Raw genomic sequence first — 17,480 nt, forward strand, 5'->3', positions numbered from 1 at the left:
TCTCGTTAGTAGCCAATCATTTTGAATGTAATATGGTAATTTTGTGGTGTTTACTGGTACTAAATGTAAGTGATGCTATAACTTTTCAAAGTCTAAATGGACTGAAAATGTAACAAAACCTGAATTAATGTATATCAATGTAATAAATCCCGAATATTGAATCAGCTACTGGTCTTTATGTAGGCACAATTCAACTCTTTGAGGTTTTATACCCAATCTACGCTTCTACCCTTTGTAGCACTGAGGTACTCACTACTGGCCAAAAAGTATACAAAAACAGAATATGATCAACACAACATACAAACAAAATGGAAAAACACTTGGGGTATAAATGAAAAATTAACACAACAGAACAACTTAAAGTTTGTGGTAGATGATTGGTGTGTTTGTCTTGTTGTTGTTGTTGTTTTCTTCATTTCAGCCAGTACCTGTCTGACGATCAGCGTGCTGTCTTTGCAAGGCGTGGAGCCTGCGTCGCTCTCGCCTTCATCGTGAACGATCATGGTTTTCACCGACTCTGTTTCACCATTACTGAGCCTAGAAGAACTGCAGGAGAAAAGAAGAGCTATTTAACACAAACAGTCTGTTTCGGCTGGCTGCAATTTGGAAAATAATTGTGGGAATGCTGATTCTGGTTCAAGTCCCCGTATGGACCAAAAAGTAGGGAGTGTGGATTGGTGGCTGGAGAGATGCCACTTCACCTCCTGGGCACTGCCAGGTGCCCTTGAGCAAGGCACCGTACCCCCCCCCCCAACCGCTCAGGGCGCTGGTTCAGCTGGCAGCCCGCTCACTCTGACATCTCTCCATTAGTGCATGTATAGATCCTGAGCGTGTGTGTGTGTGTGTGTGTGTGTGTGTGTGTGTGTGTGTGTGTGTGTGTGTGTGTGTGTGTAGTTCAGGACTGTGTGGGATTACTAAGAGTGTAAATTGTAATTTCCCCATTGGGGATCAATAAACAGATTAAAATTAAAAATTAAATTAAATTCAGCTGCATTCACATACATTTTCGACCCAGGTGTGATGGCCCAGTCCAGGCTGGTCCTTTTCATGACGTTTTTCGGAATTCTGTGACTTCTTGTTGACATATTACACTTGGATATTTTAATGGCTTTTTTGACATACTGTGCTATCACTGTTTTCAACAAAATTCTTTGGTGACACCCTGGCTCAGTGGTTAGCACGGTGGCCAACAGACAACCAGCAAGTAGTCTCTGCAGACTCTGACGCAGGTTTGAAACCCAGTCCAGGCTAATTAATATTAATATTATATTATATTAATATTAAAATATTAATATTTAAAAATATTTCAACATACTATACTATGCTATACTTTAACTTTTTTTGACAAACTATCCTGCAACTTTTTTCGAAATACCACCCCATGACTTCTTACGATCACTTTTTTACACTGAACTTTTACAACATATTATGACTTTTCTCGACATACAAACTATGACTTTTTAAATCACTTTTTTAGACATACTATACTGTGACTTTTTTCAACATACATTGCTAATACTGTTGTCAACGAGCAGCCGACAGGCAACCAGTAATAGTACTTTATTAGTACTCTCGGTTCTTTTAAATCAAAGCTGAAGACCTTTCTTTTTGATGCTGCCTTTCTTTATATACTGTTCATCTCTTTAAATTTCTTATGCTGCCCTGTAACTTTTATTCTTTTTTTATTATTCTTGTGTTTTATGTGTCTATTTTTTAACTGTCTAGTCATGTGTTTTACCGGTTTTTAATGCTTATGATTTTTAACTGTTTTTACTTGTGTTTTATCTGTTTTAATGATTTTGTGTAAAGCACTTTGAATTGCCCTGTTGCTGAAATGTGCTCTACAGATAAAGCTGCCTTGCCTTGCCTTGCCTATAGTACTAATAGTAGTTTTATAGCACTGTGACCTTTTTCGACATATGCACAGACTTTATCACTTTTTTGACATACGTCAATAATAATGATTTGTTCGACATAATTCACTATGACATTTTTGTTTTTAGGATTTTTTTGGCCCATTTTAGGCCTTTATTTGATAGGATGGCTTAGACATGAAAGAGGATAGAGACGGGGAATGACATGCAGCAAAGGCCCGTAGGTTGGAATTGAACCGGCGGCTGCCGCAGCAAGGACTGATCCTCTGTACATGGGGGGAACGCTCTACCAGCTACTTTATCACTTTTCGACATACTATACTAGGACTTCTTTGATATATTATACCATGACTCTTTTCAACATTTTATAATATAACTATGACTTTTTATCACATTTTTAAATATTCTATGACTTTTGTTTGACAAACTATATTTTTTTGACATATCACACCACTTTTTTAATGGCCTTTTTTTAAACCATGTTTTTAACATCGTTTACTATGAGAATTGTGGACATACTATACCAACATGCTATACCATGATTTTTCTCAACATACTATATTGTGACCTTTGGGACATACTATACTATGACTTTTTTGATAAACTATACTATGACTTTTTTGATAAACTATACTATGACTTTTTTCTTTAACCTCAAACCTTAAAATATTCCACTTTTGTTTAATACATCATTGGTATTGTTCAACATGTCAATGAAATTCCTAATACCGGTAATTAAAACCATTCCCACTTCTTACACAATTATGCCAACAATCCATTTTAGCTTTAGCAATTTAGCTTTTCAGTCTTCACAAGCATTTTCTAGTTCTATCTTGTTCCACACTGGAATCCGACATTATCCAGTACCCTAATATAATGGATTTTGTTACAGACTGCTTCAGGTTACAGTGTCTATACAAAGTATGAGATTGGAAGTTAAAGTTTTGTACATACACAGCTTTAGAGTCCTCCGGGCCAGAGGTTGACTCTTCGCCTGCTTCCTGGTCTACCTCTTCATCGTCATCTTCATCAGTGGTGTCTGAATCTTCACCACTGGAGGATGAATAATCTGTCACCTTATTTGGGGGACGAACGTCATCTACTGCACGTAGCTCCTTGGCCAGAGCCGTCAGGTCCTAAAGGAGGTCAAAGGTAAAAAACTGCATCAAATGTCATTGTATCTCATGGTTTTCTATTTTTCTCCCTCTGTTGGAATTTTTTTCCATTCGTCTGGGCATTTCATATGTGAGGTGTTAGCTAGGAAGTCATAAGATTTCTGTTAATCTTCCTTTGAAAAAAAAAATAAAGCCGGAAACAGGAAGCTGCAGGAGAGGAAGAGTGGTTATAGAGGTACGCCAGCCAATGAGAAGCCAACGTGAGAGCAGCAAAGCCAAGAAATGAAGCGAGGAACAAAACATCATAGAGCTGATGCTCTTCAAGCTACTGTAGGTAAGGTTAGTGAATTAATTTGAATAATGAGACAATTATTACAGCTGCAAAGATGAAAAAGCATAACAGTATACTTAGGTTAGAGGAGGCATGAGTTAAGATGGCCACCGCTTAGGCAGAAAGACCAGTGGAGAGAAAGCAAGCGATAAGTGCAGAAAACCCTTCAGCCAGTGAGCTCAATCCAAAGATGAAACAACCATTTCACAAAGTCTTATCACTTCACTCTATAGGATGATGTGCAGGTTATATGACGCAGTCCAAATGACCCAGTTTATTATCATCAAGTCAAACCATCATGTATTGATGACTATACACACACACACACACACACACAGAGTTCTAGATCTAGACCTATCCCAGCTAGCGAGCTACAGTACTGGCTAGTCGGCTTTGAGTCAACTCTCACCGCTGGTCTGTTTGGCCTGACCAAGTCCTTCCTCTCCTCTGGTTTTTTCCCAGCATTCTCTGGCCGTTGGAGGGCTGAACCCTCTGATTTGGAGGAGGCTGAAGGAGGTGGAGGTGAAAAGTTCAGTTTATTCTAAAAAGTGATGAAAAAAAATCCAAATGTGTATGCATGTTTGTGTTTTGTGCAGCTCGTTAACTAAAGTGGAATTTACTTTAGCACAACATTTTCATGGTGCCATTTGAGTTATGTTGTCCACCACCCGTATGTTTCTTAGTGTGGATTTGAAATGTGTGTGGACTCACAGCGGGCCCTGAACCTTTCTCCAGAGCCGCAGTGAGAACCGGGCTGAGAGCTTGAGTTACTGGAGCTGCTGGAGGAACTGGAGCCTCCGCTGCCACTGTTACTGGTTGGTCTGGGAACCAGTTTCTCCACTCGCTCCCACAGCAGCCGAGGCTCTGCTGCACTGTAAGGCCAACAAACACCGGAGTCAAGACAGTTAGAGATGAAGCCAATGTAGAGATACCGACTCCTAAGGGTAGGGTTGCAGAAGGGCTGTTGCACTAGTGACTGTACTATGTAATCAAATTTTTAAAAAACGTGGGTAGGTTCTTTATTCGGAAAGAAATTAATATTGACAGATAGCAGAATAACCGAGTATTTTGTTTAACATAAAAAACCCACTTAATACTGACAATAGATTATATTTAAAGTCCAAGATGAGGAATACAAAAATGCTAAATAAGTAATAGTACAGTAAGAACAGAGTATTTAAAATCACCACAGGGTGAGAGATGACACAGCAAATTTCATGAGATGTTTTGTAGTTCGCAAATCGAGAACTGTATCGCAAGGTTAGACCGCTTTCACTATTACATAAACCCTTCCACAATTTAAAGTTAAATCTATCTCCAAAACAAGACAAGTGTTTGTTTTGCAGAGTTGTTGAGAAAGTCTTTTTTTATGTGTTTTAATAACATAGTTGAAAACAGCATTCTGGTTTTCATACTGCTTTCTCCTGGAGGCTGCCTGCAAATAATTTCTTTGACAGATTAAAAGTTTTCTTTAGTTCCTGAATGTCTCATTGTGTCAGAGCCCTGGACCGATCCAGCTCCATTAAAACCTTCTCTATAACCATGTAGCAGCTGCACTTATTCTCCTCTAAAGATGCAACCAGCAGAGTTATATGCCAATAAACTTTCTTTTTTCATCTGGTAATTTTATGCTTTTAGTTTTATGTTACAGACTGTATTGTTTGAACAGTATATATATTAATCAGAACTACCAATGAATGTACATAATTTATAAGATATTGAAAATATACTGATTTGTTTTCTATCTCTTATATGTTTTCTATCTCGCATATGCCAAACCATTTATATTTTCATCAGATAGTTATTTATAAATGTTATACCGAGTTCTTTATTTTTATTTTTTATTTTGATAATTCTACTGATATCCTTTATATTCATACATACAACAGGCATGTTACACCATACAAACTCCATTCTAATTTCCAAAGAAACACAGATCAGAATCATACAAATCAGAGGGGTATGTCAGTTTACCTGGCAGAGGGGCGGTGCACAGCATGGCTGCCGTGTGAGGCGTTGCCATGGTGATGAGGCGAGTCTCGCCTCGACAACACCGGGGACCTTGATGTAGTCCTTACAGGAACCTTTTGTGATAAAGACAGTGACCAGCTCACGCATAAACAAACACTCTGTGTGCAAGAATGTGCTTGAAAGTGCAGTGAATACATAAAACACGCAAAACATACGGCCTAACACTCCTAGTTCACACTATCCTGCTCAAGACCGTTCAAAAAGCTTTCAGCTTATTTAGCAAATAATCCATATTCACACAGAGAAACATTAGTTTTCAAACTCAAAACACCGCGATGAAATTATCCCAATCGAAACCTGTAACTATGTAAATTAATTAAATCACTGCATCTAATGAGCCGTGGATGTCTAATATGGCTGCGCTTTTAACTAAATGTAGAAGGACGCTGTCTTATCAAAATCTGAATGCTTGCCTGCAGAGTTCATCTGCAGACCAGGAGAATGCAGAACTTAATTCCACTCAAAACACCTGTCAACCATCAACTAAATCGCCTTTCCCGACCCAGAGCACCAAAGCTATCACACCAGTAGTCACGGGTCACACCTTTTCCCCTTTCAGAAGCTCATGTAAATTCAGTAAAGCCAATGCAAAACATTTGGGAGCATTCAAACAACACAACACAACACAACACAACACAACACAACACAACACAACACAACAAGCAGAGCAAAGCAGAGCAGAACAGAGCCGAGCTTCCAGGCACAGCAGCCAACATAATTTTGCTTTGTTAAGAAGTTTAAGTCAGGGGCAACATGGAAACAATATGGTCTGATGTTAATGAAAGGTCAATCCTCCCCTGGTAACATGCTTTCCTTGTATTTTTTTATACTGGGATGACTCTTGTTGTGACCCTTGTTTACCTGATGCTTGTGGAGATGTTAATGTTGTATTAAAAACTAAATTCTACAGTTACAGAACATCTTGACAGGGTTGTGGTTCAGGCCTGGCAGCCATTCTGTTTATAATGCAGGGTTTCTTTTTCTGGTGGGCAACTAACTTTGGCTCTGTGGGCTGGATTTAGATCTGTCTTAGTCTTTTGGATTTTGACTACCCACATTCGTGGGTTTTACCTCATAGCTTTCCTGTCTTCCATATATTGGGCTATAGCGTCTACCACGTTATACATTCAGGTAAGTTTTCTAAATGCAGAACTCGCTCCTTCTTTGCTTATTTTTCTCTCCTTCTGCAGTTATTTCTGTCCTTTTGTGGCTGTCACGTTTAAGACTAAGTTAATCTAGTGAGGGAAGGAAAAGCAACATGACAGAAATTGTCATAACTTGTGCTAGTGTTTAGTATTGTCACAGTACCAAGGACTGGGCTATAAAGAGGACACAGACTGATTGTTGTGGTTCCTATTAGCAGTGAGCTACCTCTCTTTACGTCAACTCTGAGTCACCCCAGAGTGTCGCTAACTTCCTCTTTATCTGGATATCCTGTGTATCGGGGGAATAGTTTAACACCAATGCGATTGTCTCAGGAAACCTGCATACAGTATTTCAAAACTGTTATGTTAATTCCATGTAGATTCAATTAAATCATCTATAATTCCGCTACAATCTTTTTTCTGCGCCACAAGAAGAGAAAAACCAATACATGAATTATTGATAGCATAAAGAATCAGACAGATGGTGGGAAGCTAAAGTAATAAGTCCAGGATGAAGACAGTTGCCCGACTACACCAGGGATCTTTCTTCCTGTCCTTACCCTGGGCGGGACCTCCTCTGAAGGGGCCGCTTCACGGGGTGAGGGCCTATGCTGCGGGTAGGGTTGTGGGTCAGTGCGTGCAGGCGTTGATGATGAGGAGGATGGTGATGAAGATGGAGGGTGAGGGTGTTCCTGGCTGTTGCGAAGGTGAAGATTTTCAAAGCTAGGGGCGAGCGACTCGGTGAAGGAGTGCGACCGCGACACAGCAGCCGGCAGGGTGGTAGCGGGGGAGTTTGACGCTGCCACGCTGCCACTGCTCTTTAAAGCAGCCAGATGGGAACGGACCTTACAGACAACAAAAACACATCGGGGGAGGCCGGGTCAGTCTGCATGCAGTGCACTCTAACAAGGACAGCGGCTTCTCGGTATCTTTAGGGGTTTGTAAGATTGGAGCCACACGGGACCATAAACTGTTCCAAAAAGCTTTTAGGAAAATTGACATGCAGCTTTGACGTTATCCCTTTTCAGACATGGAATATGTAGCATCTCTAGCTTCATCTATCTGTTATTGTGAAGGCTTTTTGTCATTCTAAAATAGCTCTTCGTTAGGGTTTCTTTCAAACATAGCAGCACTGTAACAGAAACAGCCACAATGCTTGTGCGATATTTGGCGGCTAGTTTGCAAAAGAGATCCGTGGAAGTAACGATGTTAAGGAAGAAGGAGTGTTGCCGGTCTTCTCGCAGGCTGCATCAGTAATGGATTCGAAAACTTACTTCCAACGTCCAACTGAGCATTGAATGACAAGACATTAAGTTGGGCCTAATTCCCATTTGCTGACATGCTGTATCTAAAGTGTTTGGTTGGATATTCACAAATATTAGCCCTGCAGTTGGCAAGGATGAAAATGTAGAGATTATATTAAGTGATATATTTATTACATAGCTCTTAAGAAGAAGGAATAAGATGTACATTAAATCTCTTTTGGTGTATTTAAGTTCATGCCACTGCAGCCTCCACGTTAATCTGACGCTTTCAGACATAGAAAATTGCCATCACATTTACAGAACGAGGTCCATGTCTGAAAGGGGGTAGAAGTGATTTTTGATTGCTTTTCTTTCAATTAAATCTAATGCATGCATCTTAGTCCTCTGTGCCCAGCGCTCTTCTGGTTAATACTATGGACACAGAGTCACCAAACCAGGTTTAAAGGTTAAAACCACTGAGCAGCTGAATTAACCTGAAAAAAACCTAACCTTTAACCTAGGGAAAAACTGAGAGACAACTTATTTGTCTCAGTAGCACAGTGTAGTGTAGCCGAAAGGTTTGGCTCCAAATAGTAGCAGAGCCCCTAACGATAAAGAAGCCACATTTTTAGAGTGCAATCAGAGGACAGAAGCAACGCTCTCAAAATCAAAGCAAATGCACGTCGTACATTTTGTCACTGAGGCTGCACCTTTTGCGGGGGAGTAAAAGGGCAAAGTGAACTCCACCGTAAAAGCAATTCTAATCATATTTGAATGACTTATTTGGAAGCCTGAGCAACAAAAGGTACAGTACATACTTTTCTGAGAGTAACACAGAGGAAAACAAACAAAAATAAAAACAAAAAAGCACAGGGAGTGAATAGAAAGATGAAGTGGATCCTGAGACAAATATTGGTCAGACTCTTGCTTTTGACTCATTTTAAAACTGTCCTAAATTAAGATCATCGTTAATTAATTGGTTTGGTTAAACTGTATGTTTTGTATTCAACTTGTTGCATGTTTAGAATAATCGTTTGGAATATGGCAGTGATAAGAATAACTAATAAAATTCTACATGACACGCTATGTGTAACTTCAAGACAGTTTAAGGCCTTGAATTGGAAAGATGTTTTCCAGAGAGTCTGTCCAAATTTCTAATCTTTTTCTCAGATGTTAATTTTGTATTAAAACTTTTTACAGTGCTTTAACTTTAGTCTCCAATGCAGATTTGTTTACATTAACACCAGATGTTACAGTGTATATGTTTAGGGTTAGTCAACTAGGATCCAACTCATTTTCATCCTCACCACTAGTGCCAGATGAAGATGATCTGTATTATAAGGCATGAACACAGGCTGGCATGCAGACATACATGTAGGCGGAACCACGCACAGGTTTACAGCGTTCATGGCTGAGGCAAGAAAGCTTGTGACTTTGACACTGCGGTCCACATTCCTTCTGGGTTTCCTTTACAATATCCATGATCCACCTTAAACAAGCTGCTTTAGTTGTTTCAACGTAACCGGACCTCAACTATGTTTGACCAGAGAATCCTCCATGACTGCAGCTTCTTGTCATTTGGAAGTTAAAGTAATGTAGGTCAGACTGCAGTTTTAATTTTTTTTTTTGTTAAATTGGCTCTAATTAGAACACCTCAAAATGAATCCATCCGAGTTTGATTCATCACGCAGTGAAATATGCACGTACAACAATGTTAAAACAACGCCACAACTGAGCCTGACGACTCGCAGTTAATCAGAGAAACTTGATTAATCTACTTTTAACATTATGCCAAATGATTAATAACGCACCAGTGAGTTACATCATCACCCCCATATTACGAAGTTACAGCATCGTTTTAATATATTTAAACTGTGCGACATATTCAAAACAGATTGACTTCAATGAACTGTGATTATTCGTGCTTAGTGGGTTGAATCCTTCTCTGGGAAGACTGTCGAGTCACGCTGCTGCGAATCTGGGAGCTACTGAATTATGCATGTTTTTAATCACCAGCACACAATGAGGAGGTACAACATGTGCAGCAGAGACATACAAACCCCCTAACATACCACCGAACAAACATTCTCATGTTCTCACACAACACACACACACACACACACACACACACACACACACACACACACACACACACACACACACACACACACACACACACACACACACACACAGTGACTCTGAAATAATTAGACATTTGGTGAAAGTGCTTTTGTTTGCTTTAGAGTGGGAGGACAACCTGTCAATCAAAGACTTTATCATGGGAGAAGAATATATAATTTCATTTCATTTCCATTCAACAAAAAGTTGAGTAAAAAGGGAGATGTCTTTTAGTTAATAATAAAACCTCCACAAACATCCACTGACGTTTTGTTTTCAAAAAGACCTTGTTGGGCATACTGTCGTTAACTTGAAGATTTAATGCAGTTTCACAAGTTACACAACAAAATTGAAAATAGAGTTGATGTCAACCCTGAATAATTGATAATTGGATCCATTATCCAGAGGAATCATCCTGAAAGAGTTGAGCTAAAGACACAATCCAGGAAGGATGAAATCACAGAAAAGCAGCAAAACTAGTGAACACATCTTACATATTAAAAAAATACTAATAAGCCTTTCACATCAGAGAACACAGACTCAAGTATTTTGAAATCACCTGAAAGGGAGAACCTTAATAAGAGATAGAGAAAAAGGTATTAAATACAAATACACAAGCAACATCCAGAGTAAAGGAGAAAAGAGGTACTGCCACATGAAGGTCACGCTACAAACAAGGCTGGTTGTCTTGTTTTCCAATAAACTGGCATTTTGGAGATACAAGGTTTTCAGTTCACTTGACACCGTGCAGTGAATGCTGGGAAGAAAATGAATGCATCATAAATTCATTAAGTGTTAGCAAGGCTGGTCCTGGCAGGAAATGAGCCAACACAACTGGCAGTGTAAGGCCGACAGCATCCTCAAAACAAAATCAAATTTGGCCCATTCACATCGGAAAAGGCAGATTTACAACCAAAAAGAAAAGATTGCCACAAAGTGTGCAGCCTGGCCAGCTGACCCTGAGTTTCATGAGACCTTTACTGTCAACGTCTCCGTCAGGAAAATTGTAGTTGCTTCTCCAGTCAGGTGTCGAGTCATCAAATGACATTAAAGTACCATGTGCCAAATACAGTATATAATACAATATTGTTTTATATTAACGATACAGCCTGACAGTGGAAAGCCACAACAGAAAGAATTAAGTTCAAATTTTGTGGAAAGGACAGTTAAGAAAACAGGAAGGCCAATGGGAATCATATGACATACAAGCCTGTTAAGCTGCTCTTATTTTCCTCATTGTATATATCTTCTTATTTTTACTTTTTATATTGTTTACTTGAATGTTATGTTTGTCTGTGGACAAAATTGGTTAAAATGTCTTGTTGTCACCGTGGGATAGAGGGAAACGCAATTTTGATTTCTTTGTATGTTTTGACATGTGAGGAAATTGACAATAAAGCAGACTTTGACTTTGACTTATATGGCTTTATGCACGTTTACTTTAGGTTTGAGGAGCTTTTGAGTTGTGTCGTTTGAGGAGCTTTTGAGTTGTGTCTCACAACTTAATCGTAATCTCTGTTGTGGACATAATTAAACAAACATCTGGATTTGAAGGGAGTGTACTGTTATTTTTGTTTGTTTTTACTTCACAGCCAGCTGTAGTGCCTCGATCTGATCGTTAAGCTACAACACGGCTAAATCCTGCAAGAGAAAAGGCACCGGTGGACTGTAACTAGTGGCAAACGACCCACTTGACTCAAAATGATGCCCGTGTAAGCTGTTCAAGTAAAGAAGAAGGAATAATTAGAGAAGATAGGGAAAGGGTTTGAAGAAACCAGTAGTTACCTGCGGTTCCACAGGTCGATGCATGGCAGGCGGGTGCATGGCGGGTGCCTCAGATGCCGAGTTCCCATTGGGGTAGGAAGACTCGGAGCGCGGTGGCACCGGAGGCTGCTGTGGTTTGGTCTGAGCGGCCTGAGGAGAACCCTGGATGTTCTTCCGGTATCGCTCATCAGCCTAAAAAGGACAGACGCACACAAATGAAGGACAGCAGCATTAGCAGTGCTTTGAGAGTACAGGTCAATGTGTCTGAGGACATTGAGTAAATGGACAGAAGCCATTAGGCAGTACAGTTTGTTAGTTTCTTGCCGCAGAGCAGACTTTTTTATTTTTACTAGCGGTGGTACAAGCACATCAGAAAGTCATCTGCTAATACAGGCACGCCAGCAGGAACAACAAAGCACTTCCTGAAGGGCAGCGGTGTTATTGTTGCCACAATTTTCCACACATCCCCTGCTAGTAAGACAATGGCACTACGACCAGCAAAGAGTGTCATGCATGTGGGGGGAAAAACCTCCACAGGGAAAACACAGGTTAGGACACACACCGAGGTCCAAGACACTTATTAACAGTGAAAATAGGGTTTGTTTTATGTAAAAGAGTGTTTTTTTTAATTCTAAAATTTTTAACCGGCTTCGTTCATACTGCAGAGAGCGGGTAGTGCCCGCGCTGCAGCGACACAGAGCCTGTAGACTTTCCCTTTTAGGATTGTACAATGATGGTTGAAAAGTTTGATTTGAGGTATATTTGAAAAGATGAACTAAGTCAGAAAATACGCCATCACCAATACAACCATCACCATTAAGTTGGAGGGGGGGGGGGGGGGTCTTCTTCTTTGTTAGACTCCGGCAGATTAGAAGCTTCACAGCGGACAATACCACTTCCACAAGTCCAAAAAGTTATATTCTGATTAAATGCTGTGGGCATGTAAACGCACATATTGGGTTGCTTCATTTAGCGTTGATGTAAAAATGGAATCCCTAATCAGAATGACTTCAAGAAATATTGTCCATGGTCCCGCAGCTAAACTATTACAAATTGTAACAAACCAGGATTATCATTTCAGTGTGTCTTAACCTGCTGACTTCTACTCAAACAGCCAAGTGAACCATACAAAAACTTGCTGTCACAGTCACTGTCGACCCAAGTTTGTGTTTTGAGTCATCTGAATACTCCCATTCCTGCTTAAAAGACTGTATTATGGATCCGACTAGTGTCTTTCTCCTTTTCTTCCCCCAACAGGTGATAAATGGTAACATCAGGATGCCAAAGAGAGAGAGAGAGAGAGAGACACACTGAGGTGTCTCATTATTACAATAACTTAATTAATATGTCGTCAAAGACAACAGCGAGGGTAATTAGAACAGCAGCAGTGCCCTCGCTGGGGAGGAGGAGCTGGTCTGGTCAAAGCAAACTCTTTCCCCAAAGCTGAAAACATCCAATATAGAGTTATCAATATAAAGTTCATACAGTGCATTAGGGCGGCATATATGGGCTGAAATTAGCATATGAGTGGGTTACCTGAAATGTTGCTTCTAAAAAGTCTTTACATATTATTTTGTGGTTTTAATTTGGGTCTACGTCAACTTCGTTGCAGCTTCCCCACCCCGCTCCTCCATCCTCCACCCACTTCAGGACGTTGGCGGAGATTTGTGTGACGCATGTGGACTCTGGACTTTTGTAAAAGAAGCCAGAGAGAGACTACAGTCTCAACTCAACGTCCCCCCCCCCCCCCCTTTAACACTTTTGTTTTGTCATCTATCATTGAGGACTTTTGCTGCTCGTCCAGTTTTACTGGAGTATATTTGCATCATGGACCTGTTACTACATAACAATTATAATTAAGTTTAGAAAGAGACATTCTAGTAATTTAGTTCCTCTACAAAGCGTCCACACATTCCACACCAGCAGCTAGCCATCCCCATGTACACATTCCACACCAGCAGCTAGCCATCACCATGTACACATTCCACACCAGCAGCTAGCCATCACCATGTACACATTCCACACCAGCAGCTAGCCATCACCATGTACACATTCCACACCAGCAGCTAGCCATCACCATGTACACATTCCACACCAGCAGCTAGCCATCACCATGTACACATTTCACACCTGAAGCAGTGGGAGTGAGTACACACAAGCAAAGTTAGCGTTCTACAGCAGTCAGTGTGACGGGTTCACCTCTCTGATTGGCTCAGAGTCAGGGGTGGGGCCTTGCAGGTCAGCAACAGGTAGCTTGGGTTCTGTGGTTTTCTCCAGACTGTGACTTTGACTTGTCTTTTCAGAGTCACTACTCTGCTGTTCTGTTGTATCCGGCTCAGGGCTCTGCGGGGGCTTTATCCTGTCCTGTTCAACACTCTGTGGGGGTTTGGTGTTCTGTTGCTGGACTGTTTTGTTACTCTCCAGGTTCTGGTTTTGTTGGAGGGAAAGGAGGTAGGCCTGCTCCTGCTGCAGCTGTCTCTGGAGCTTCTGGGCTTGGCGCTGCTCCTCAAGCTCCCGCCATTTATACTCCTGAGCACAGGAAGGGGCAAGTAAACTACCCACAACCTCTGACAGAAAAACGTTGGGAAAGTTGTACTGTTTCCACATTTTAAATTTTTTTATTCTTTAGGGGCCTGTTCAGATGAAAACTCAGCAAGTTTAATTCCTTCTGGGATCCCCATTTAGAGTCTCAAGCCCATCTGATCTTCATGAGAAAAATGCACAAAGAAAGCTGCAAGTAAGCATGTTCTTCTTTCTGAAAAGTATCAGAAGTAACACTGTTTCATATTACAGATCACTTTCCAAGCCTCTGATGTGGTCAGCACAAAATTGTAAGCCTCGTCATGAGATGCCAGGCCTGAACTGCTAAGGAACTGAATACAAATGATTAGGGGGAGGGACCATGGCCTCAGAGAAGGGAAATGCTTGTGTATTTTCCTTTTTTTTTGCTATAGTAAGGGTAGTGTGGGGGGTCTTTAATTTAGTAACGTCTCAGATTTGATTTTTTGCAAGTTTTACTGTAAAAAAGATTGGTAGGTTACGTCAAAAACATGCCTTTTGTGTGCTCTATAGATCACACAGATGTGGAGATGCGGAGGACAACATGTCTCCATATCAGAGCTTTACCTTCTAGTAGCTAGTAAGACCAATATGTCATCTTCTCACAAAATCACACTTGAATTTATATCTTGCTACTCAGTCAGTATCTTAATAACCTGGAGTCCCAGTCTCTGTTTGTCTATATGTTTTAGGTCTATTGGCAGACAGCCATTTAAAATGTAGGCAATGACATATAAAGAGCCTTTTTTCCATGTCCACTGAAGTTTCTCAGCGTCTCTCTAGCAACATCTGTCTGGTCCAGGGAGCTTTGTCATTCGCAAGGCTACTTTTACACTTTAAGTAAATTTCCAAGCCTCTATTTTCACTTTTACTTGAGTAAAGAAGTGAAATAAGTACTTCTACTTTCACCAGAGTATTGTTTAACACAATTATCTGTACTTCTACTTGAGTACGGGAAGTGAGTACTTTTGCCATCTCTGGTCCCAACTAAATATAAATACTTTTGGGGTGTGGATTTTAAATGTCAAGCATTAGGATCACCCCCTAAACTAAAACTCTGGCAACAGCAAGCTTGTGGGCAAGATGTCCAAAGTGTCCATCTGCACATATGTTTAAGTGGTTAACTTTAGTCAAAGTTAAACAATTAAACTATTAAAACAGTAATGATTTATATGAGTTTTAATACTTGTGCACATTGCCAAAAGCCACAGCTAAACTATCAAGAGGTTGTTAAAGAAGGTGTATAAGATAGATTCTTGTAAATCTGGCCAAAGCAAGTGTGGGATAACTTTAAATCAGCTATAACAGTTTTCAAGTGTGAAAGCCAATCATCATAAAAATAAAAATAAAAAATACTTTTTTGTCACAATGGAGACTTTGTAAGAACCAAGGAGTGCAGCCAATGATAAAGTGATGGTGTGAGGTCTGGAAGTGGGGATGTGAGTGATCATATCCTTTTATTATTTGAGTATCCTTTGTAACCTCCCAGAGGAGCCGAATCCTTTAAAAGTTAAAAAAAGAAGAAGTCATACAAACCCCTCAACATAACCTGCACAAGACCTGGAACATCTGGAGTAAAAATAGGGGAAGCCCTCTCTTCCAGTTAGATGACTAGTTTCCTGGTGACGACATCACCCTCGCTGAGGGCTCTGTAAACATCCCGACTTCACCACCAAAAACCTGAGAATACGTACTACGTTTGGGCCGCTGCCGTTAACGGCTCCCTTGGGATCTACAAAAGTCATAAGTTAGTCCCAAAAACTCGATTCAGTTCAGATCGGAAAGGAAAACACAATCAGGAAAGTTTGTGTACCGGAGGAATAATAAGTATCTGTATGATGAAGTTTAACAACCTGTGAGTTTTGGAAACATAAAAAATAACCACTTGAGACACAGAAACTGATGGAAATAGCATTAAGGAAATATTGTAGATTTAGGGGGGAAGGGGAAAGAAAAAAAAGAAACTATTTGAAAAAACGACAGAGTGGAAATAAGGGTAGCAGTGAGGATAGGGGACAACACTCCATTGTCTATTACGCGGGGGGGGAATGCACTCATATGTAAATGCGATGTCCTGGGTTTCGACATGCAGCCAAACACTCACCAGCAGCATGGCCTGTTCATGGAGCAGCTGCTGCTGCAGGATCTCCAGGTGCCTCTGCTCCTCCTCCAGCTGACGGCGGATGTACTCCTGTCAATCAAACACAGTCCCTATTAGGTCTAATTGGCAGCAAATATCAATATAATAGTATCAATAATGTAAATGTGCTGTATTTATATAGCGCTTTTCCAGTCTTAACAACTGCTCAAAGCGCTTTTACATCATACAGGAAACATTCACCATTCACACACTGTGAATGCCGTACAAGGGGCCACCTGCTCATCAGTACACACTCACACACATTCACACACCGATGCGCAGCACCGGGGGAAACTCGGGGTTCAGTGGCTTGCCCAAGGACACTTCGGCATGGGACTGCAGGGTAGGGGATCGAACCACCAACCTTCCGATTGGCAGGCAACCGCTGAGCCACAGCCGCCCCAATAAAAAAACATCAAGCCTAAATCTCAACAATCCAACTTCTTGGTAACTATGGTGGGAAGGATATTGTTTCCTCCGGAAATCAAAGAGGTTGCTAAGCATATTTAGACTTTAAATTTCTTTTAAAGCTAAATATTTTCACACGCAATTGCAAAAAACTTGGTCCCAAATTTTGGCGTTTCTATTTTTTTAATTATTTTTTTCACCCCAAAGCCAGTAATCAAATTAGTGCCGCAATAAAAACAAAAACACAAAAACGAGCTATGAGATCCTCGATGGACTAACTGACAAAAATTATTTACATGGTTGTAGATGTAATAACTATGTGGTCACAAAAACATTACAAATCCCACTAAATCCATCTCTTTGGTAGCAGCTGTCGCCATGGTCTAGCTAAACGTCCTGCGATGCCATGTTCATCTTGCTACACTCTGCTGTGTCCTGCCACGTCCAGCTACGTCCTGCTGTGTCCTGCTACGTCCTGCTACGCTCTGCTGTGTCCTGCTGTGTCCTGATACGTCCTGTTGTGTCCTGCTACGTCCTGCTGTGTCCTGCCACGTCCAGCTACGTCCTGCTGTGTCCTGCTGTGTCCTGCTACGTCCAGCTACGTCCAGCTACGTCCTGCTGTGTCCTGCTGTGTCCTGCTACGTCCTGCTACGCTCTGCTGTGTCCTGCTACGTCCTGCTGTGTCCTTCTACGTCCTGCTGTGTCCTGCTACGTCCTGCTACGCTCTGCTGTGTCCTGCTACGCTCTGCTG

At 40.9% G+C, this 17,480-nt stretch overlaps 1 protein-coding gene and 1 long non-coding RNA gene across 15 annotated transcripts in view; one reads left to right on the forward strand and one right to left on the reverse strand.

Moving 5' to 3' along the window:
- The window catches only part of LOC116697881 (mitogen-activated protein kinase kinase kinase kinase 4), a 91,687-nt gene that overhangs the window by 7,702 nt on the left and 66,505 nt on the right, over window positions 1-17,480 (reverse strand). For 7 of the 14 annotated variants that reach the window (XM_032529470.1, XM_032529462.1, XM_032529471.1 and 4 more), the window contains exons 14-22: window positions 16,286-16,372; window positions 13,822-14,151; window positions 11,644-11,814; window positions 7,057-7,341; window positions 5,295-5,404; window positions 4,032-4,192; window positions 3,730-3,827; window positions 2,829-3,010; window positions 429-546 (exon numbers count right to left, since the gene is read on the reverse strand). In XM_032529470.1, coding sequence (XP_032385361.1) covers window positions 429-546; window positions 2,829-3,010; window positions 3,730-3,827; window positions 4,032-4,192; window positions 5,295-5,404; window positions 7,057-7,341; window positions 11,644-11,814; window positions 13,822-14,151; window positions 16,286-16,372 — 1,542 coding nt within the window. Of the gene's footprint in view, window positions 1-428; window positions 547-2,828; window positions 3,011-3,729; window positions 3,828-4,031; window positions 4,193-5,294; window positions 5,405-7,056; window positions 7,342-11,643; window positions 11,815-13,821; window positions 14,152-16,285; window positions 16,373-17,480 lie in introns of those variants that run through there. The other 7 variants (XM_032529475.1, XM_032529468.1, XM_032529469.1 and 4 more) reach the window with 6 other exon arrangements.
- LOC116697896 (uncharacterized) lies at window positions 3,036-4,173 on the forward strand. Its single transcript, XR_004334072.1, has 3 exons — window positions 3,036-3,323; window positions 3,783-3,842; window positions 4,056-4,173. It is a non-coding gene; the product is annotated as an uncharacterized LOC116697896 (long non-coding RNA).

This window comes from Etheostoma spectabile, chromosome 11 (assembly GCF_008692095.1).
Source record: "Etheostoma spectabile isolate EspeVRDwgs_2016 chromosome 11, UIUC_Espe_1.0, whole genome shotgun sequence".
Taxonomy (NCBI): Eukaryota; Metazoa; Chordata; class Actinopteri; order Perciformes; family Percidae; genus Etheostoma; species Etheostoma spectabile.